This window comes from Tenebrio molitor, chromosome 5, assembly GCF_963966145.1.
Source record: "Tenebrio molitor chromosome 5, icTenMoli1.1, whole genome shotgun sequence".
NCBI lineage: Eukaryota > Metazoa > Arthropoda > Insecta > Coleoptera > Tenebrionidae > Tenebrio > Tenebrio molitor.
In genome coordinates, this window is record NC_091050.1 from 3,845,993 (window position 1) to 3,867,319 (window position 21,327).

Sequence of the window (21,327 nt, forward strand, 5' to 3'; positions counted from 1 at the left end):
TATTTTTTTTTATTATTCGTTATGTTTATTGTTAAAGGAATAAATCAAATTTAAACATCAATTAGAAATGTTCCTATGAACGTACTCTTAAACGCATCAATGATGTCATCTGTCAATGTTATTTAATATACTTGTGTTATTTTACAACCTAAAAATATAAAATACTCTAGTAAATTGTTTATCTATTCTGGTTCATAACTTACCGTTTATATTACAAATTTTGTTTAGTGATTTGATTTAGAAGTAGGGAAATTGTGTTAGCATCGGTGATGGATTCAAATAACACGACATCGGTAGAAAATGAAGAGAAATTTTATACAGATGCGATTCACTACTGGTCATCAATTCCCGCTACAATTGACGGCATGTTAGGAGGCTTCGGATTTATCTCGCAGACTGATATTAGAGATTCAAAATTGTTACTTAAGCAGTTATTTAATTCAAAAGCACCTCCTGGAAAAGATCATGCTTTAGATTGTGGTGCTGGTATAGGTAGAATTACAAAATATTTATTGACGGATTTTTTTCACAAGGTTGATCTTGTTGAGCAAAATCCAAATTTTCTAAATCAAGCTAAGCAATATCTAGGACCAAAGTTACAAGATAAAATAGGCAATTATTATTCTAGTGGCTTGCAATGTTTTGAACCTGAAGAAAGCAAATATGATGTTATTTGGAGCCAGTGGGTTTTAGGACATTTAACAGACTCAGATTTAGTTGAATTTCTAAAATCTTGTCAGTAAGTAAGTCAGTAATAAATAGTTAATTAAGATGCAATTGTATTGTGTTAATTGCAGAAATGGTCTTAAACCAAACGGTGTGATTATTATCAAAGAAAATGTTTCTTCTTCTGATGTGGACAAGGATGAACAAGACTCTTCAGTAACTAGACCTCTTGATCTATATCACAGAATATTTACAAAAGCAGGACTAGATTGTTACAGACAAGTGAAGCAGAGAAATTTCCCTAAAGGATTGTACACAGTATATATGTTTATTTTAAAACCACAAACAGCATTAAGTGAAGTAACTATTGAAAATGTTTAATTAAAAAATGTTCTCATTACATAACATGAATAAACATCTTTCTCTATATAGGGTGAATTTGAAATACATCACAATCTGAAAACCTCAGGATCTTCAGACAAATTGTGAAAATTACGCGCATTCAGTTTTGCGGCATGAGGGCGTAAAGTTCAACCACAAAAGTTGAGTACGTTACGACGAATAGTAAGATTAAAAAGTTATGGAGGCGCAACGCAAAAAAGGCGCAAAAATTTTTGTTACGCGGGTGCTAGTACCGCGTGCAGATTAGTTGTGTTCAGTGCGACCTTCGGCTATCGTTTGCTCAGAATTTTGCGTTTCAGTGTGCCATTATCATAAAAAAGTATACCATTTGTGAAATGACCGATACGGTACTTTGTTACGGAAATGCAGATGGTGTTGCTTAAGGACACAAGCTTTGTATTGCGAAAAGTTTCCGGCGCGTCGTGTTCCGCATTCGCAAACATTTCTGGCTGTACTTGATACAGCGTCTACGGGAAAATGGTGCTTTTCGACCGAGAAGTGTGGACAAGGGTCAAGAGCGTACACCACGGGTGTTAGACCTCGAACCCTAAATTCTAGAGACTGTGGTAAAAAACGCCCAACAAATACCCGGCAGTTATCTCATGAATTTCAGATTGTGGTTTTTCGCACTCTTAAAGAGCAAGGCTTGCACCCCTATCATGTTCAGCGGGTACAAGCATTGCAACCAAACGATTGCATTCGCCGGCAAGAGTTTTGTGAGTGGGTGATTTAAATGTGTGTCACTTAACTCGGATTTGGTGCGAATAGTTTTGTCTACCGATGAAGCAATTTACATCAAAGGGCACAGACGTGTATTACAAATCACGGATGACATTTTGAACAATGTTTCTAATTATTTAGTTATGGTTGCCTTCGACCACACACATTTTCACTAATATTAAAATAGTGCAGACGGAGGTTTATGACCTAATCGTACCGACTGAAGCGTACGATAAATACAATGATTTTTGCTTTGACTTTTCCTTTCACTTGGTTTTCGCTTTTAATCTTGCACGTTTCTGCGGCTGTTTTTCAGCTATTTCATTCATAGTAAGGTTTTGTCACTCGGTTTTTAGAGCGTTTTTGCGGAAATTCCTGTTTAGATTTATTAGAGCTTTCAGACGCGTCTCGTTCAGAACGGAATTAAATTAAATACGACTTTGTGAATTTAAAATGTTTTAACCACATTTTCGGTTTATTTACTTACTGAAGATACTGTGGTTTACATATTGTGATGCATTTCAAATTCACTCTGCATATCATATGTATATTAAAATAAAACATGAACATTTTACGAAACTTTTATTAACCTTGTTTTACAAATTAAGCTTTCAATGCATACTTCCTTTGTGGATAAATGGATCTTTTATGAAGTTCCTTTGGTGTTTTAATACGCTGTTCATGCTTTGTAAGGGCACGGCGGATAGCTCTTGTCTTCTTAGGTCTCAAGTCAAGGGGCTTGTATTTCTTGTTCTTATACAACTTTCTCAAATTTTCTTTTTGCTTCTGGTGCATTACTATGTACACACGAGCAATAGCCTTGCGAACAACACGGCTGAAATTAAAACAAATTATTTCTTCACATACATAAATCTAAACAGAGCACTTACATCTTAGATAGCTTGGATGGAGCACCTCCTGTAACCTTTGCTACTCTAAGACTTGTAAGCTCTGTTTTGAGCTCATCAAGTTGTTTTGTTAGCTCCTTCTTGTCACGGAGCCTTAAGTCAGAGCATTTTACCTTCCCCTGCAAAAATATGTCAACATGTAGAAGAGATAACCTCAAAAAATGGATATTTTTTGTCTAAGTTTAGAGGTTTTCGCAAAAATATTCTACAAGAGTGATGGCATAAATTACATAATTACGTTATATCAAAAAAAAATTAGTAGATGATTGAAATAATGTAAAATAATTGATGTTTTATTGAACATACCATTTTTACTATTTCGCAAAAACAAACTGAAAGAGTGATATTCTACACGAAACGAAATATCCCCAAACAGTAACTAACTAAACTAGGGATTTCTTTGTTACCAACACTTATTCAAATAATTTTAATTCAAGCTATTTTATTAAATTGTTCTTATGTTCTTTTCTTACAGTAATAATTTTTTAAAGTAATAATTTGTTTACATTTTTTTTAAATTTATATTCAACAAAACTGGACAATTTACTTTTATGAGGAAAATATTTTATTAACACTTTTAAACCGTCACGTAGTAGTCCGTTCTTGTATCTATGGTCCTTATGATTCAAATCGTGTTGTGTTGTGTTCTCTGGCTGTACCAACATGGTGCCAAAAAATTCTTATTAGTCAGTGGGCGGTGCAAATTTGTTGATGAACGCTGTAGTACTTCAGGGAAACTTGTGTTTTAATTGTTAATATTATTTCAAAAGATTTTTTAAGTCAGTGCAAATAAAAGAATATGGCAAAAAATACATCTAGTTCAGCCTTCAGAAAAATTGATGTTGATCAGTATTGTGAAGATAATTTCAAAGAGGATGATGGGGATCAAGGAGGCCCTACAGGACCAGATGAAAATGAAATCAATAGTTTATTGCAAAAATATCCTTTTTTTAAATCAGTATTTTTTACATTATTCACTTTCATTTTTCCTTAATAAATAATACAGCAAAGCAACTAGAGGCATTAAAAGCTGTATTGAGTAATGCACCCTTAGGAAGTAAAAATCAACAAATCAAAGTATGTGTAGATGATTTAATTATTAAGTAATGATAAACTATATTGACCAAATTTAAGGAGAATGCAGTCAACTTGACATTACGTGTATTGTTGTCAATTAAGCCATCCCAAATAGAGGAAGCTGTTAATTCTTTAAGTCCTGATTTAATAGATGTGTTAATGAAGTACATCTATCGGGGATTTGAATATCCTTCAGAAGGAAGCAGTGGACATTTATTAATATGGCATGAAAAGGTTTTCAATGTGGGAGGGGTAGGATGTATTGTGAGGGTCTTGTCAGATACCAGAAGAGCTTAATTATATTCCAAAAATTGCAAACCACAATATATAGTCTTCAGTTAAGAAAAATGCTTTAATTTTTGTTTAACATTTTTATCACTGCTTTTATTCAATTAAAAAGAAAAAACAAGTTTATCAAAGTATAAATTTATTGCAAACATTCCCAATCCCAATTTCTTTCAATACAAATTATGTGGCAATAACATACTTGTGTGTATACATATATCATATTCTACTTATAATTTTGACTTTTGCGTTTTTGCCAAGATATTGTGCATATCATCAAGACTGGCTTCCAGTGCTTGCCTAAATTGTAACGCGGTAGTATCTGGATGCTCAACAAATGCAGAAACAGCAAAATTCATATCATTAGCCCTAGGATTATAGCAACAACCATAACCGTCAGGCACTAAAGGCGCGTAGCACATAAAACCATCACATTTTGTAGCCACCTGACTAGTTGACAGTCTCATGTGAGTACTTCTAGTGAAAGAAGGATCTTTGTATAAATCTGGCACAGGAAGTAGATTTTCTATAGCCTCTAACTTTAAACCTAAAAGATGCCTATCAACGCCAAACCCGTTCACAGCCTGCAAGCGTTTCAATATTGGTAAGAATACATTACATTAAAAACAAATTTTCACCTCAACCGAATATTTTTTGTGAGCGTTAACGGCTTCTTTAAGTGCTGCAACTTTATCGTTGTCAGATTTTGAATCATCCAGCATGGCTTTAGCAAAAGCAATTGATTCATTTGAACATGACCTAATAGTTTCAGTGCGACCATGAATATATTTTCTTGTTGCAGCGGATTCATAATGAGCTCCTGGTACCTTATGAATTCTAAAATAAAGAAATGTGACGCGATATATTTCTACATTTTGGAAATTTAAAAAATTGTAATATGTAAATTGGGTTTTCATAAATCACGTAAAGTTAGCGTCAATTTTTGGAGCAATCAAATGATCCTAGTTTCCAAGGGCCGCAACAGTTTATTTGCGATTTATGAAAAAAAAAAAAAAACAGTACATGAGATATTCACCGAAAAAAGGCATATTGCATGGCAATTTGAATGAAACTATCTGGGCTCATTTTTTGTGATTTTACAAACTCCTTCCCATAAGAACTGAACTGAAATGAATTTAAATCCAAGTTACTGGCAAGCCTAAAAAAATTCGATAGGAATCAATTACATGACTTGTAAAATCAACTGTACTTGTCTACGTTGGTACTGGCAATACCTATGGCTTTCTGTATTTTTTCGTCAATGTTAAAAACTAATTTTTCAGGTTCACCATCAAATCTTACATCAGGCTGATTTATCGACGAATCGTTTTTACTATAACATAGATACGAGCAAAATAAAATAAAAAATATTAGGTAACTTATTACATAAAATCAACAATATAATCCGTCATTACAGCAATTGGTTGGCCTTCGCTTGGCGAATGCTCATACGTTAATCCTACAATACCATCCTGTCCAATGACAAACTTTAAAAAAAGAATAAAACATTACGTGTATTAGGTACTTCTTTTAATGTAGGTACTTAAAACAAAAAAATAAATACCTGGACTGTTTTGTCATACCATCGATTGGCTGAATTACCGTAAGTTCCACCTCCATGAATTAGTTGCTTACTCGCTGTGGTTCTCTTATTTCCATCATAGTGGGGCATGGGGTTATCTAAACAAACTAGAAAAAGTGACGTCTGAATTTCCCTTGCAGATTTCAAATTGTCAAGATCTAAAATAAGATTAGGTATATTTAATAATAAAATTGTCATAAATAAAAAACCTAAAATAAGGTCCTGATATGCTTTTCCCCAGTTGTTTCTATTATCTGTTGTTAAAATTCCAACTGGTGGACCCATTTCTTCAGACTGCTCTACAATTTCTTGTAAGGCGCAAACTATTTCAGTAACATTGAGCGGTTGTCCAAAATTATTAATCACTTGTAATTTAAAGAACTAAAAATGGCAATGAAAATGAATTCCACTTATCACGTTATGGAAGTCCATGTAATAAATTCAACCACCAATAGGGTTCGTTAAAACAAAACTTTTTTTTATTTATCATTTTTTCCGCAAATTCTCCAAAACGGAGTTAAAATTAAATATAACTTGAATCCTAAAATTCATACCCGCTCATGTGTTTAAACAACCATTGAAAACGAAGCACGAAAAAAAATTACTCGATTAAAATATTCGAATGAAAAACAGTAAAAACTGAACAGCGATGTTTTTTCTTCAAAAAAACTGGAAAGTGTTTATAGCACAAAAACATTTCCACTCTTTCATTTCAATTGATGATTATCTCATGAGCGCAGTGTCAAATTGGGGTCTAGAAAAACGTTAAAAAAATATGTAAAACATGTTTATTTTAAAGAGTTCTATTTGTGATTAAATTTATTACGCGGACTTCCATAACACCCTCTGTAAACAAAGACAACGAAAATATTCATCATTTTTACATAATAAGTACAAACATGTTTTTCAAATTCTCAACAAAAACAAAGAATTAGGATTCTATACTTACGTTATTATTCCTAACAACTATAATGTGTTTTGATTGTGGATTATATTCTAAACTATCTTGTTTGAGGCCAGGTATTCGGCAAGTTCCAAAAATTTTCTTATACTGATTCATATCTAAGGGATCTTTCCCCATCATATCTAATGGCATTTTCCCACTAAAATATTTCCTCAAAATAGAAACACTAACTGGTAATATTAATAACAGACCTATCTACCACTGATTTATAACTGAGAGCACCAGAAATTAATTTCGCAGTATAATTAAGTTGCTGTTCTTGATTAGAAAAATTTTGAAATGGATACACTAAACCTGGACTTGAGTAGACCACAACTGGATCTCTGTAGCCTAAATATGCTGACTGAAGCCACCAATCAGCCAACCAGTTATCAGTTTCTTCTGTTTTCTCAGTCAGTAACTTTTGTAGTTTACGGCCAATACCACTTTCAGATTGAAATTGATTAAGCAATTTTTTTGTGTGATTTAGTTCTGATTCATTTAAAAATGGTTCAACTGATTTTAAATACTTTTCCAAAGTTTGGCTTAATTTTGGTACAGGTAAGTGTGGTAACTCCTGTACTATCTGTCTAGCAGCAGCAACATGTGACATAGTAACACTTTGATTGTGAACATAATTATATAGTCCCACAAGACTTCTTTGGGGTGGTACCTATAAATTTATTTTAACCATATGGATTACTATGTATGAGATTTCTCTGTATATTTTATTTATTTTACTTACAAATCTGCTTTTTAACAAAATCATTTTATCTTCCCAAATGTTTTCACTACAACAAAACTACCTCATAAAAACTACACTAAAAATAATACCTGTTTTTACCTATGATATTATCAATGACATTAGCTTGTCACACAGTGCAAGCTAAAGATATGTATAAAAGATCAACCAATCTAAGTAAAAGATCATTAAAAGATAATGAAAAATATGACCTACAAAAGTGAAAGTACTTGCCTGTATTACAATTTTAGTAAATTAGAAACAAGAAAACAACAAAGTCTATTTACTGAACTTTTTCGTCAGTGACAGTAACCAATTATCCAATTAGGTTATTTATTTTGATGATGGATATAATCTGTCAATTATAAATTATAAATTCATTCATTTACCAAAAATACTGGAAAGCCATTTTATTATTTAATTTTCAATTTCTCCTGTTATAATTATTCATTAGATGGAAATGTTAGTTTGATAGCAAAATAAAATGTAACTTTAAAAAGATTCATTGAAAAATTTTCTAAATAAAAATTTGCAATTAAATAAAAAACTAAAAAAAAAATTTTTTTTTGTTCGACACTCAGAATTTGAGAATTTTCTCCTATGTGAACGGATTTTGATAAATGTCACCACTTGTCAAAATGAAACGTCAAGTTAATTTTAAAGATTTTAAGCAATTTGGAGCCTTTAAGGGGCTCGTTGAACAAAAAAACGTTGTATTCAACTCGTGCATGTGTCAATTGGGCTTTTCTGGCACTCGTGGGCCTTTAAAACGCTCGTTTCACTCGCGTTTTAAACTGGCCCTCTCGTGCCAAAAAAACCCAATTTACACAAGAACTCGTCAAAGAAACTACTATTTTGACGTGTTCCGTTTTTTTTTTAATCCAACTGTACTTACCTACAACACGTTATGAAAGTCTCTTTTTAGTTTTTTTCACTCATTTGCTTGATTGATTGATAAAACTGCAAATTTATGAAAAAAAGTATGACTTTTATAACTAGTTGTAAAATATACTACGGGGTGATCAAGAAGGACTGTTTAAGTTGGTAACACTGAATTGTATTTTAAATCGTATAACAGGAGTAACTTTCGGTTGTTGATGGCTTGTCGTTGTTAATGCTATACCTACATCAGATATTTGTAAAATAAACCAACAAAACATATCCGGTTGCAGTGTTATAAATAACCGAATTAAAAAATTTTCTCAATTGTACTGCCAACTTAAACAGTCCTTCTTGATCACCCGTTTGTTTCATTGTCATTATTGACAGCTGACATACATTTCAAATTTCAACATCTTGGTTTTTGTAATCTTTTATTGATAAATACCTTTTCCTCGCTTTAACTTGTTTGTTTTAAAAAAAAACCTTCATTTTTTGACAAATTTAGCCAACAGGGTCACAAAAAATTTACCAGAGTTTTATTGCTGCCAACTCAAACAGTAATTGCTCCAGTAGAGAGAGACCAACCAAATACCAAACCACGTGCCAAGCCAACTGGACCAACCGACCAACTGTTGCCAACCTTTTGCCAACCACTATTTTCATTTGTTATCTTGTTGTGAACGTGCTTTGCCGGTTTAAATTCCGAATAACCTCCAAATAAAAAAAAAATCTAAATTTTACTGATCGCGGTTGAAAAACATACATTTCAAAAATATTTATTGTGAAAATGGTAAATTTGGGTGACATTTTTCCCAACTTTGAAGCAGAAACAACTATTGGAAAAATCAATTTCCATGACTGGCTTGGCGATTTGTAACGTGTAATTTAATTTTTTAAATGTTTTCTCAATTTAGTTTTATAGATGGGGTGTGCTATTTTCACATCCTGCTGACTTTACACCCGTTTGTACCACTGAATTAGCGAGAGTTGTACAATTGCAGTCAGAATTTGAAAAACGTGGTGTTAAAGTAATTGCCTTATCATGTGATCCAGTTGAGACACACAGAAAATGGTTGAATGATATTAAAGTATATGCAGGATGTTCTACTGAAGGTTTTCCATACCCTATTATAGCTGATGAAGATCGCAAACTTTCAACTTCTTTGCAAATGATTGATCCTGATGAAAGAGATGCTGATGGTATTCCCTTAACTGCTAGGGCAGTGTTTATTATTGATCCCAGGAAGAGAATGAGACTATCAATTTTATATCCAGCTACAACAGGGAGGAACTTTAGGTGATTTTTTTATTTTTATTTTCTTTAAATTGATTTTTAACTTTTGTAGTGAAATTTTGAGAGTTATTGATTCACTTCAGTTAACTGATAAACATAAAGTTGCAACTCCAGTAGACTGGAAGGTGAGTATTATATGTTACTAATTAAAATTATAATCCACACTACAATTTTAAAGCCTCAAGAACATGTGATGGTACAACCTTCAGTATCTGATGAAGAAGTAAAAACCTTATTCCCACTATTAACTATTGTTGCATTACCATCAGGTAAAAATTATATAAGGAAGACTCCTCATCCTTAAATTATTAAACCAAATGTATAATGTAGAAATGGCAAAATATTTTTTTACCTATTTGTTATTTTTAAATATAGTCAGTTTCATGAAGTTGTGTTAGTTTAATTTAGGAAGTAACTCATTTTATAAAATCAAGTATTTTTTAAATAAAAGACTCCAACTTAGTTTATTTATGGCACATAATTACATATTATACAGTAGACCAGTTTTAAAATAAATATTTTTGGTGCAAAATTTCGAAAATTTTACAAATAAATAAAATTCACTATAAAAACTGATGAGATTCCAAAACAAATACATTCCAAAATTACTCTAATACATATGACAATAAAGTTGGCAAGGTATCACAATTCATCTTCAAAGTGTTGGATATTATGCAAATGATCACCATAATCTGTTGCTTCACTTCCAACAAATGTATCATGATGTTCTAAGACTTCATCAAAACTCAGTAGTTCATCATGATCATCATCACTAGATGCAAATAAATGTTGAACCTCTTCTTCTGCAATTTCCCTGTGAATTGAATTTAAAAAAAAATGAAACAACTATTGTAGCAACTCACTCATTACTAGGAACAACCCATGATAAAATTTCATTACTGGAAAGCTTGCCATCACCATCTTTATCTAAATCACTATCAAATTTATCTTTTTCAACTTGAAGCCAATCTTTATCATGTTCTTCAGCTCTATCACCTACAAATTCTTGGAAACTAATAAACCTATCTCCATCCTTATCTTTTTCTCGAAGAGTCTGTTCCAATATAATGGGAAGCATGGAAGGGTGTTCTTCTGGATGAGAAAATGCATTCCATTCTTTTGAATCTAGTACTCCATCATTATTTATATCTGCAGCTTTCCACATTTCCTTATCATCTCTTATTAACTACCAAAATTTATCACCATCAGTTTATAAATATCATAATGTGTCATATTATAATAAAAGATAAGAAAATTGGATAACCCATTGATTCATAATATGAAATTATGATATAATTAAGGTGTATTGCCTATCTACTATTAAGCTTAGATAAACAAATTTTTACTTAAAATATTTACATACTTGATCATTTTCATCTCCAATTGATAGATTTTCTTCATTGTCCATCCCATAAGCATCAGATAAGTATTCTTGCCAAGTAACAAGTCCATTGTTATCTTCATCTGCATCTTCTAGACGTTCATTTGCTTCTTCTTCTGATAACATTCTTAAAAATAATTATAAATTAAGTGATTTTAAAAAGCTATTCACATACTTAAAAGAACGTAAAATCCATGTTTTTAGCTCCTTTTTATCTACTTGTTGATCATCATTTAAATCCATTTTCTTTAATAAAATTCTTAAACGCCTTTTTGCTTCATCTGGTGACAGATGGTCATATTCTTCTGCTTCTTTATGACTGCCTAAAATAACTTCATGGTCAAATTCATTATGATGTTCACCACTATCAGAAAAATGTGAGTGATCTCTAGGGCTATACGCCCCGTCTGATTCTCGTTCTTTATGCACATCATTTGAATGACTGTGCATGACACCAGCATCACTAAATTGTATCAAATTTAAGGCTAATGCACATACTAGCAGTACAACTGCAAAATTGATACACATCATACTTCTTAATATTGGTGTTAGTGAAAGAAGTTTAGCAAAATAAACACCATTTACTATTCAGTAAATGTCATAACACCATTGTTTATAAATCAGCTGTCTGTCAAAATCACAGATCACAGAATAAAATTGACAAGCCAAATCCGTGAAGCAATGTTGCCAGATCTACCGCTAAAGCCGTGGAGGGAGAAAAGACTGGAGATGGCACTATATAAATTCAAATAAGTGTACCGGCCCGCGAAAACTACAGAGTCATAAAAGGTTTCTGAATATAGACGCTAGGCCAATAGCTTCCTTCGCCTTCCTTCCAGGCGCATTGTGCTTCTTTATCTAGCACATTGTGGACTGGGTCATAAAAGGTTGTTGCACGTGCTTTTAGAGGGTTCGGATTTTTAACATGGGAAGCATAGGAAATGCCATCTCCAGTCTTTTCTCCCTCCACGGCTAAAGCGGTATTTCTATTCATATTTTCTATTCTACCGTTTTGAAATTTCATCTACCGTTCTCCAGTCTTCTTCACTTCTTCTACCGTTTTTTGTTTGTATACTTTTACAATTATTCCGGAGTGCCAACCCACTAAATTTAACTCAGTCATTAAAAGTCACCCGTATAACAAATATCATATATAACTTCAACAGTTGTTGACAGTAAAGCTTGTTACACAATCAGTTTACATAAATCGTAAGGCGTAACACATAAAGAATAACGACAAAACGTAAAATTTCAGGCCGTATCGTATGTAATGTTACACAATGAGCATATACTCAATTTCATATAAATGTGCATCTAAGCAAGCCATGAAAATCTGATTTTCAGTTGGTAGTAAAGCTAAAGCTTTCAGTTGCTTGCTCTGCGCGAACCCGATTTGATTAATTTTTTAGTTTTTGCCCATTTTAACATTGCTGATTTCAAAAGCAATGTTACGTCTTTTTACTGATTGAATTAAAGTAATTCTTATTTGTTTTTGTCTTTGTATTTTTACCAAGTAAAGATTTATTAGACATGACCTTCATAAATGTGACTTTTGTAATGTAACTAAATTAAAGGTGCTTTTACAAATGCACAGCTCACTTGATGAACATTTATATGAAATCAATTATATCAAGCATAAAGCATAACCATAAGGTTGGATTCTTATGTACTATGGCGGACAATAAATTTAGGCCGGCAAATTTCTGACATTTCAAAAAAGTCAATGCAAGCGACCCTTTATTGTCATTATGACTGATGTGTCAGTTTGCCAAACTGAAGGTTTTCAAGCTGTTTGGCGTTCCCTTCGCCTTTTTCGTAACTTACAGATCATGACGCACTAGCATAACTTGTATTTGGAATTCTCCCAAAGTAAAAAGTACGCTTTCAGTGTCATTAAAGCATTAAGTACACATATGGATTTTGACGTGACAGAAAAGTGATGACTAGTTTTTATTGCCGGCCATTACATACATTTACGTAATTACGTACTATGGCGGACAATAAATTTAGGCCGGCCTGTCATTGAGTTGACATCAAAATGTGAAGCTGGCATTATGTTCAACTAACCCCATTTTCGATTTTTGTCATTCTTGTCATCGTGACAGCGATAATCAAAATTAAAATTGAGAAAAGAAGCGAGCACCAGAGAGAAGTGCTACTACAAATCAGTTATGCTAGTGCGTCATGATCTGTAAGTTACGAAAAAGACGAAAGGAAACGCCAAACAGCTTGAAAACCTTCAGTTTGACAAACTGACACATCAGTCATAATGACAATAAATGGTCGCTTGCATTGACTTTTTTGAAATGTCAGAAATTTGCCGGCCTAAATTTATTGTCCGCCATAGTACATTTTTGGGATATCTTTTGTTTGTCACTAGAAACCACATAGCCTCCAACCTAACCAAATTTATGGCAACCTAATGACGAATATCCCTAAATCCTAGGGAGTAATCCATTTTTGACACGAGAGCACAACCTAAAAAATTTATATGATTCCTGATTGGTTGACCATAAACATTATACGACGTCTATGTGAATATGAATCGGTTTTTATGTCTTATGGTTATGCGTTATGTCTTATGTTTTATGCAAACTCATTTTGTAACAAGCTTAAGTAACGCAGAGAAATTAATCGAACTGTGTGGAAATTCCGTTGAGACGTGACATCACAGAACAGTTACTCTTTTTTGACAATTGTCAAACATGTCATAACAATTTTTTCTTTTCCCGTTTTTTTTTTTGCAACCACTGTAGCTCCTTTTTACCTATTTTTGTAAATACGTTTCATTAAAAAATTCCACCTGATTCTTTTTGTTGCTGATAGAACCGGTAGATCTTTTTAGTCGATTATCAGATTATCTAAACTAAGCATTTTTATGCTTATTTTTGATCATAGAACTGCCCGGAAAATTAGTCGGTCGAATTCTGATACATTGTCACTGTAGATGAAAATGTGGCAACAGTGTCAAGACGTGGTAAAGACTGTCAAGTTGGTGATCTTCACGAATTTCTAATTTATGATTTTTTAATTGTGTTGCCGAAATAATAAAATTACAATTCTTGATAAAAAAAAAAAATGTGGGCAGACACGTTACTTATTGTTTTTATTTCAATTTGCACCGCACTTTTGGGAGAAGGCTTGACATGGTTAATGGTTTATCGCACTGAGAAATATCAAAAATTGAAGACAGAAGTAGAGAAACAAAGCAAAAGACGTATGGTTTTAATATTTAAATCATATCTATACTGTGTTTTATCAATTTATAGTTGAAAAACGTAAGGAAGCTCATGGAGATTCATTAGACAAACAACACAAGAAGAAAATTGAAAGGGAAGAGGAGCGTTTGAAAAACAATAATAGAGACCTTTCTTTGGTCAAAATGAAATCCATGTTTGCTATAGGTTTTGCTTTTACAGCTTTACTTAGTATGTTCAACAGTATGTAAGTCTTTGCAACATGTTGTTACAGAACAAAACTATAGATATTTATATTTTGTAGTTTTGATGGAAGAGTTGTTGCACGTTTGCCTTTTTTGCCATTGACTTGGATACAAGGTTTAAGTCACAGAAATTTACCTGGTGATGATTATTATGATTGTTCTTTTATATTTCTGTATATATTATGTACAATGTCTATAAGGCAAAATATTCAAAAACTATTAGGTTTTGCACCCTCTAGAGCAGCTTCAAAACAAGGCAATAGCATATTTGGCCCCTCACCTGGACAATTTAAGTAATTAGATACTTACTATTGTCAACAAATAAATATTAAAAATTTATTTAATGGAATAATTTATTCTTAACATGTAAATAAATAATAATTACAACAATAAACAGAAAAACTGCACAATTAATAATTTCACATTGTAAAAATTATAATGTGCATTTAACATACTTGATGGGTTACATTTTTAATTTACAAGGTAGTACACATTTACAATGGAATTTCAAAGTTAATATCTAACTTGGCATCACGAGCCAAACTAACAATGTTAGATAATTTAACTGCTAAACGGGCAGCTTCATCAAGATTATCAACAGGTAAGATCTTCAATCCTGAGCTGGCTATTAAAACTTTGGCGTCATCAACGTTAGTGCCTTGCAAACGACACACAATTGGCATTTTTAGACTCAATTCTTTTGCAGCTGCAATAATACCTTCTGCAATTACATCACATCTCATGATTCCACCAAAAATGTTCACAAGAATAGCATGAACTTTAGGATCAGCTGTGATAATTTTAAAAGCTTCCTTAACAGCTTGTGCTGTAGCTCCACCTCCTACATCAAGAAAATTAGCTGGGGATCCACCATGAAGAGAAATAATGTCCATGGTAGCCATAGCTAAGCCAGCACCATTAACAAGACAACCAATGTTACCATCTAAAGCTATGTAGTTTAGATCAAATTTTGCTGCAGCTACTTCTTTTTCATCTTCTTGTGTCCAGTCTCGCAGAGCAAATAATTCTTTTTGTCTAAATGCTGCATTGTCATCAAAACGGAACTTAGCATCAAGAGAGAAATCTTAAATGATAAAATGTCAAAACATTTCATTACAGTTGCACCAGGATAACTTACAGGTTTCACCTGCATCTTCAGCATAAGGATTAATCTCTATAAGCAGTGCATCTTTCTTGCAAAATAAATCATACATTTTCAAGAGCATTTGTCCAGTTTTCTCTTTTTGAGAGCTTAAGCCAACTTTAACAGCAACAGTTTCTGCTTGTTCCTTACTCAAGCCTTTACTAATGTCAATTGGCTCATATAAAATTGCATCTGGATTTTCAGCAGCAACTTCTTCAATATTCACACCTCCTTGTGATGATGCAATAATTACTGGACCCTGGAAAAATTGTTATAATGTTATTAAAAACATATATGTGCTTAACATACAGCAAAAGCACGTTCCATCATAATGGCAAAATAAAATTCTTTCCTAGGAAATTTCCTTTCAGCAACCATAACTAAATTACAAATACGTCCTTTTTCACCAGTTTGTTTAGTAACTAAGTACTGACCAAGCATTTGACCTGAAATATCTTCAGCTTCTTCAGGTCTATAATTATTATAATAGTTAACATAATCTTCAACAACATATTTAAATGCTCACGAGTAAACCATCCTGACACCTCCTTTAAGTCCATTTTTAAAATGACCTTTGCCCCGGCCTCCAGCTAAAACTTGTGCTTTAAGTACTATGTCTTTGGTTGCCAATTCTTCAGCAATTTTTTTGGCTTCTTGCTTTGTTTTAGCAACACCAAACTTTGGAACTTGAATCCCAGCATCACGAAGAAGAGTGTAACTTATATGTTCATGAACATTCAAATTTCTCCTCTGCTGTTTCTGAGGCTGCCAACTTGGAGTTATTGATCCCAGGATCTACAATTGTAGTTTCTCATAAGAACATTTTAGTTCTTACATAAGAGTCATATGTAAGTTTATAAATAATTGCGCTAGCAGGGCTGACACTAATAGCTAAAAATAAATAGACCAAATGTTCAAGGCCACACACTTCCATCAAATAATATTTTACAAGTAATACTACTTTATATAACCAATAATTTCTAAAAAACACTGCACTTACCTTTGTTCCATTTTTCAAGAGAACATTTTCGGCCAAAATAACACTTCGCAGCATTGTAGCCATTGTTAAATGTTATAAAATTGGGAAGTAGGGCGTATTTTTCAGTTGACAATATTTAGTGTTTTTCCTTCTGCTGTTTTGGCATACTCACGTAATGTCAATTGTCTCTTATTGACGTACAGCGTGCTATTAACCTTTGTAGAATTTGATCGTAAAAACTCAATTGGCTCTAGATTCTAAATTGTTCAAAGATCAAAAAATTAACATGTATGACCTTTGCTCAAGTGCTAGTTGAGACTGGTTGTTAATAAATATTTGTTTTTATTTGCATTGGAACATTTGTAAATAGTCATGTCGTTTTGTTGATATGTTAATAAACCACCAGGAATTATTTGTGTTTAAAGAGCGATACTGTAATCTAAATGAAAAAAAAATTGACTAAAAAAATACTGTATTTCATTGTCTCAGTTGTGTGTATATACTTTGTGATACTGGTGTAACTTGAACCTGATGGTTATTTAAATCAGTCTTGCACAGTTAGCATATCTTATCAGTTAAAGTTTTTTGATATACTTTAAGACGTCACGTTAACCCCATAATTAACACAATTGGATACCATTACCTCTAAAAATGCTAAAGTGTTCAGAAGTTAATGTTACAATAAGAAAAGCCAAAAAAGAAGACATGGTACAGGTATACAAATTAATTAAGGTAATTTATTATAAAAAGTAAGGTGTAAAAATGAAGTATTCAGCTGCTGTACATTATCATAATTCAAGATAGCCAACAAATTTTTAATAATTGTTGAAGCAAGGTTGTAAAAAATGACAAAAATGGTGTGCTGTTTATTTTTTCAGGATCTAGCAGAGTTTGAAAAACTTGAAAAACAAGTAAAAATTGACGCATCTGTATTAGTTGAAGATGGTTTTAAAACTGAGAATCCTGCTTTCACTTGCCTTGTAGCAGAATTATCAGATGGTCATATAATGGGATATGCACTATATTATATATCATATTCTACTTGGTTGGGAAAGTCTATTTTTCTTGAAGATTTATACATTCAACCTGCTTACCGAAAAATTGGAGTAGGCAAACAATTATTTATGGCTGTAGCAAAAATTGCTCATGAATTGCCCAGTAAAAGAATGGATTTTCATGTTTTATCATGGAATCCTGCAGGGGATTTTTATAAAAGCCTAGGAGCTGAGAATTTGACAACTTCAGAAAAGTGGCAACTATTCAGACTTAATGAAGATGCTTTAAACAAGATGTTTGAATAAAGATGCTTTAAACAAGGTGTTTGTTTAGAGTTATTAATGAAATATGTCAAGATTTATTCAGTTTTAATTAACATGTTGATTTGAGTAGTTCATGTATTTATTTCCCATTGAATGTCCATATTTTGATACAAAAAATGTTTTTCCAGCTTGATTTGATTATTGCATAAAATCATAAATTTGATACCTAAGTATAAAAAATACACAACATGTAAATAAATATGTATTTTGTCTATTTTAAAATAAAAATACTTAAAAAAGTAATTGTCAAGTATATTACCTATTTCTTTGCATAAATTAACAAAAAGAGTATTATTACCTATTAGTAATCAGGTAAGTGTAACTGTTTAATACTTAATTTATCAAATGGTGTTCTAAAGCCTCTTACATTTTCTTATTCAATTACTAAATATTACTTACTGATACTTTTTTTCTTAGTAACCCCTAAATGCAACTTTTCATGTACAGCTAAATTATACTTTTCTGCAAATTTTTTTCCACAAGTGTTACAACTAAACTTCTTTTCACCGGTATGAACTCTTATATGCCTTTTAAGATGAGATCCTGACATTAACAATAATCCACAAATATCACACTTATAAGATTTTTGACCTGTATGACTCAGTCTATGCATATTAAAGGAAGTATGATGAACAAATCGTTTTCCACATAAATCACACTGAAATGGTAATTCACCTAAAATGTTTTCATTATTAAATTTATTACTTTTAATGTAGGTACATATTATACCTGTATGTATTGGTATGTGCCTTACTAAAGCACCTTTCTGTGTGAAAGACTTGTTGCAATAGATACATGTAAAAGGATTAATTCCTTTGTGCATGCCTACATGAATTTTTAATGCCTGTTGCCTTTTATATGCTTGCCCACAAATTTCACATACATATGGTCGTTCCTTACTATGAGATGACAAGTGATTTTTAAGCTCTGCTGATGTTCTCCATGTCTTTAAACATTGGTGACATTTATATGGCTTTAATACACTGGTATTTCCCTCTCTTATTTCACTTTTTTTCACAATTGGTTCATTTTCCGTTTTTAAGTAATTTTTTTCGGTGGGCTCTATTCCATTATTTAATAAAGTGATGTCTTGTAGTGAAGGATTTATTTCAGATATTGAATTAACTTCATCAAAATCAAAGCTTGTGTCTAAATCATGTAGTTCTGACTGACAATTTTTGATGGGATTTTTAAAATTCTTGCAATAAATTTTCTTTGAACACACTTCAATGTTATTTTCATCTTCTTCTTCTATAATTTCATTCTTGAGCGTTTTAGTATCGCCAGAGTGCTTATATACATAATCTTTGAGTTTGCCTTCTATTGTTTTTGCTCTAAGATTAACACTGTCTAATTCATTAAATAACATGTAACAGGTGTTACAAATTGAATAATTAGTAATTAACAATTCTTCTTCAACACAACTCTGAAGTAATGTTAAAAGAGAAGTTTTTGTATAGGAAGTAAAGGATTTTCGTAAATCAAATTGTACAGTTTCTACTGCTTGGTCGCATAAAGTACAAAGTAAAAGAGCCATTTCAAAAATGTTCACAACTTTTTTTTAAAACAGTTCGTGTAGTCGGCCAACTAAATTTTTATTGCTTATACATACATAAAACACATTAAAAAAACTGTAATTGTAAATTGTTCACTGTTCTAATGATGTTCAATCACATTACATTCCCAACGTGTTAATTTAAAACACTTTAGGATCTGACTTTAGGTTAAGTCATAGACAGGAAATTGACAAATGTCATATAACTTGGGTCGAGATTGATAAATAAAAACAATTATCTTGGGTGCATAAAAAATAAAATAAGTACGACAATGCTTTTATAATGATATACTTCTTTAAAGTAAAGTGTAGGTACTTTATTAAAAATATTGTTAAAATTTGTTAGGACACCAGATCTATCCAACTCTTCTTTATGTAGGCTATCCAATATTTAGGTATTTGTAATGTTGGTTGTCTACATTCATATTTTACAATTACCGATTCTCTAGATGCGACCAATCAGAGCAATCCACATGTTTGAGACGGTGGTGGTTTTTTAATCCGATTTCGTATAAACAGTAAAATACTTGTGATTAATCATTCTTTATAATATGTGAAGTGTTGTTTAAGTAAAAATGAAAATGAACTGTTGGTTCATTTTAGTTTCATTGTTATTTGTTTCGTTAACATCAGTTTTAGCGGGCAGAGACTTTTACAAAATATTAGGAGTATCAAAATCAGCAAGTTTACATGATATTAAAAAAGCATATCGTCGACTAGCCAAAGAACTTCATCCAGACAAGAATAAAGATGATCCTGAAGCTTCACAAAAATTCCAAGATTTAGGTGCAGCTTATGAAGTCTTATCAGATGATGAAAAACGCAAGAAATATGACCGATGTGGAGAAGATTGTCTTCAAAGGGATGGTATGATGGATAGTGGCATGGATCCATTTGCTAGTTTTTTTGGTGATTTTGGATTCCACTTTGGTGGCAACGAACAAAAACATGAGACACCAAGGGGAGCAGATGTGATAATGGATGTTGCAGTAACATTAGAAGACTTATATACAGGCACATTTATTGAAATTACTAGAAACAAGCCTGTCATGAAAGCAGCCAAAGGGACAAGAAAATGCAATTGTAGACAAGAAATGATCACAAGAAATTTAGGTCCTGGAAGGTTCCAGATGATGCAACAGACAGTTTGTGATGAATGTCCAAATGTTAAATTAGTTAATGAAGAACGTATTCTGGAGATGGAAGTTGAACCAGGGATGACTGATGGACAAGAAACTAAATTTACAGCAGAAGGTGAACCTCACCTTGATGGAGATCCTGGTGACTTGTTACTTAAAATTAAGACACAGCCACATCCTGTTTTTGAGAGGAGAGGAGATGATCTTTATACAAATATCACAATAAGTTTACAAGTATACTTTCTTGTTCAAAATATAGTTGTACATATTAATATTTTTATTTGTAGGATGCTTTAGTAGGATTTACAATGGAACTTCAACATCTAGATGGACATATGGTCTCAATAAGTAGAGATAAAATTACTTGGCCTAATGCTAGGATACGAAAAAAAGGGGAAGGCATGCCTAATTATGACAATAATAATCTACATGGAACTTTGTACATTACTTTTGATGTTGAGTTTCCTAAGCAAGAACTCTCTGATGATGATAAAGAAGGTACTTTATAATAAATAATAAACTTGCGCTGTTTTATAAATTTTTATTTACTTTTAATTTATGTTATTGTTTTAGCTATCAAGAAAATTTTAAATCAAAGCTCAAACAACAAAGTTTACAATGGATTACGAGGATTTTAATTTATGAAGGAAATAGTATTTTTTGTATATAAAAATTATAAAGACATATGTGAAGTGTGCTTGAGTGTGTTTATGATATAATTTATTACCTCTTTGTTGAAGGTGTACAAAACCTTGCCTATTCTAGAACCTTTTTTCTACAAACCTATAATTTCCCCTTGAGTTACTTGTGAATTGTATAGGACAATTTTGTAATATATTGTATTGTATTTACCATTTGTTGACGTTT

At 32.1% G+C, this 21,327-nt stretch overlaps 11 protein-coding genes across 12 annotated transcripts; 6 read left to right on the forward strand and 5 right to left on the reverse strand.

Moving 5' to 3' along the window:
• The first annotated feature begins 110 nt into the window (after positions 1–110).
• Positions 111–1,095, forward strand: Ntmt (N-terminal methyltransferase). The gene is made up of 2 exons (XM_069049122.1): positions 111–739; positions 798–1,095. Exons 1-2 carry the CDS (start codon positions 270–272, stop codon positions 1,045–1,047), a joined length of 720 nt encoding a protein of 239 aa, XP_068905223.1. The 5' UTR covers positions 111–269; the 3' UTR covers positions 1,048–1,095.
• A 1,262-nt stretch (positions 1,096–2,357) lies between these two features.
• RpL35 (Ribosomal protein L35) lies at positions 2,358–3,150 on the reverse strand. Its single transcript, XM_069049126.1, has 3 exons — positions 3,003–3,150; positions 2,679–2,815; positions 2,358–2,623 (listed from the first exon to the last, which is right to left on the reverse strand). Exons 1-3 carry the CDS (start codon positions 3,003–3,005, stop codon positions 2,392–2,394), a joined length of 372 nt encoding a protein of 123 aa, XP_068905227.1. The 5' UTR covers positions 3,006–3,150; the 3' UTR covers positions 2,358–2,391.
• Positions 3,151–3,328: 178 nt separating this feature from the next.
• Positions 3,329–4,121, forward strand: Arpc5 (Actin-related protein 2/3 complex, subunit 5). The gene is made up of 3 exons (XM_069049125.1): positions 3,329–3,635; positions 3,701–3,773; positions 3,831–4,121. Exons 1-3 carry the CDS (start codon positions 3,496–3,498, stop codon positions 4,068–4,070), a joined length of 453 nt encoding a protein of 150 aa, XP_068905226.1. The 5' UTR covers positions 3,329–3,495; the 3' UTR covers positions 4,071–4,121.
• A 62-nt stretch (positions 4,122–4,183) lies between these two features.
• LOC138131861 (carnitine O-acetyltransferase-like) lies at positions 4,184–7,692 on the reverse strand. 2 transcript variants are annotated; one of them, XM_069049112.1, is made up of 12 exons: positions 7,560–7,682; positions 7,428–7,469; positions 7,329–7,374; positions 6,796–7,256; positions 6,590–6,743; positions 5,850–6,021; positions 5,623–5,798; positions 5,445–5,545; positions 5,269–5,391; positions 5,095–5,217; positions 4,697–4,895; positions 4,184–4,642 (listed from the first exon to the last, which is right to left on the reverse strand). In XM_069049112.1, exons 3-12 carry the CDS (start codon positions 7,350–7,352, stop codon positions 4,289–4,291), a joined length of 1,887 nt encoding a protein of 628 aa, XP_068905213.1. In that variant the 5' UTR covers positions 7,353–7,374; positions 7,428–7,469; positions 7,560–7,682; the 3' UTR covers positions 4,184–4,288. The 2 variants fall into 2 exon arrangements, with proteins under 2 accessions (XP_068905213.1, XP_068905212.1); XM_069049111.1 differs by having other exon boundaries at positions 5,623–6,021; positions 7,560–7,692.
• Positions 7,693–8,867: 1,175 nt separating this feature from the next.
• On the forward strand, positions 8,868–9,889 carry Prx6a (Peroxiredoxin 6a). Its single transcript, XM_069049123.1, has 4 exons — positions 8,868–9,080; positions 9,130–9,504; positions 9,554–9,626; positions 9,680–9,889. The coding sequence occupies exons 1-4, from the start codon at positions 8,995–8,997 to the stop codon at positions 9,803–9,805; spliced, it is 660 nt and encodes a 219-aa protein (XP_068905224.1). The 5' UTR covers positions 8,868–8,994; the 3' UTR covers positions 9,806–9,889.
• Positions 9,890–9,937: 48 nt separating this feature from the next.
• Positions 9,938–11,550, reverse strand: LOC138131865 (reticulocalbin-2). The gene is made up of 4 exons (XM_069049119.1): positions 11,058–11,550; positions 10,865–11,009; positions 10,365–10,687; positions 9,938–10,315 (listed from the first exon to the last, which is right to left on the reverse strand). The coding sequence occupies exons 1-4, from the start codon at positions 11,411–11,413 to the stop codon at positions 10,144–10,146; spliced, it is 996 nt and encodes a 331-aa protein (XP_068905220.1). The 5' UTR covers positions 11,414–11,550; the 3' UTR covers positions 9,938–10,143.
• Positions 11,551–13,800: 2,250 nt separating this feature from the next.
• LOC138130153 (calcium load-activated calcium channel) lies at positions 13,801–14,663 on the forward strand. Its single transcript, XM_069046547.1, has 3 exons — positions 13,801–14,099; positions 14,152–14,326; positions 14,384–14,663. Exons 1-3 carry the CDS (start codon positions 13,961–13,963, stop codon positions 14,619–14,621), a joined length of 552 nt encoding a protein of 183 aa, XP_068902648.1. The 5' UTR covers positions 13,801–13,960; the 3' UTR covers positions 14,622–14,663.
• ScsbetaA (Succinyl-coenzyme A synthetase beta subunit, ADP-forming) lies at positions 14,660–16,611 on the reverse strand. Its single transcript, XM_069046533.1, has 5 exons — positions 16,469–16,611; positions 15,995–16,263; positions 15,778–15,940; positions 15,463–15,727; positions 14,660–15,408 (listed from the first exon to the last, which is right to left on the reverse strand). Exons 1-5 carry the CDS (start codon positions 16,529–16,531, stop codon positions 14,819–14,821), a joined length of 1,350 nt encoding a protein of 449 aa, XP_068902634.1. The 5' UTR covers positions 16,532–16,611; the 3' UTR covers positions 14,660–14,818.
• Positions 16,612–17,037: 426 nt separating this feature from the next.
• Positions 17,038–18,009, forward strand: LOC138130154 (thialysine N-epsilon-acetyltransferase). Its single transcript, XM_069046548.1, has 2 exons — positions 17,038–17,179; positions 17,326–18,009. Exons 1-2 carry the CDS (start codon positions 17,099–17,101, stop codon positions 17,746–17,748), a joined length of 504 nt encoding a protein of 167 aa, XP_068902649.1. The 5' UTR covers positions 17,038–17,098; the 3' UTR covers positions 17,749–18,009.
• LOC138130145 (zinc finger protein 665-like) lies at positions 17,956–19,515 on the reverse strand. Its single transcript, XM_069046535.1, has 2 exons — positions 18,496–19,515; positions 17,956–18,441 (listed from the first exon to the last, which is right to left on the reverse strand). Exons 1-2 carry the CDS (start codon positions 19,301–19,303, stop codon positions 18,158–18,160), a joined length of 1,092 nt encoding a protein of 363 aa, XP_068902636.1. The 5' UTR covers positions 19,304–19,515; the 3' UTR covers positions 17,956–18,157.
• A 252-nt stretch (positions 19,516–19,767) lies between these two features.
• shv (DnaJ homolog shv) lies at positions 19,768–21,314 on the forward strand. Its single transcript, XM_069046537.1, has 3 exons — positions 19,768–20,694; positions 20,748–20,958; positions 21,034–21,314. Exons 1-3 carry the CDS (start codon positions 19,897–19,899, stop codon positions 21,096–21,098), a joined length of 1,074 nt encoding a protein of 357 aa, XP_068902638.1. The 5' UTR covers positions 19,768–19,896; the 3' UTR covers positions 21,099–21,314.
• The last annotated feature ends 13 nt before the right edge of the window (positions 21,315–21,327 follow it).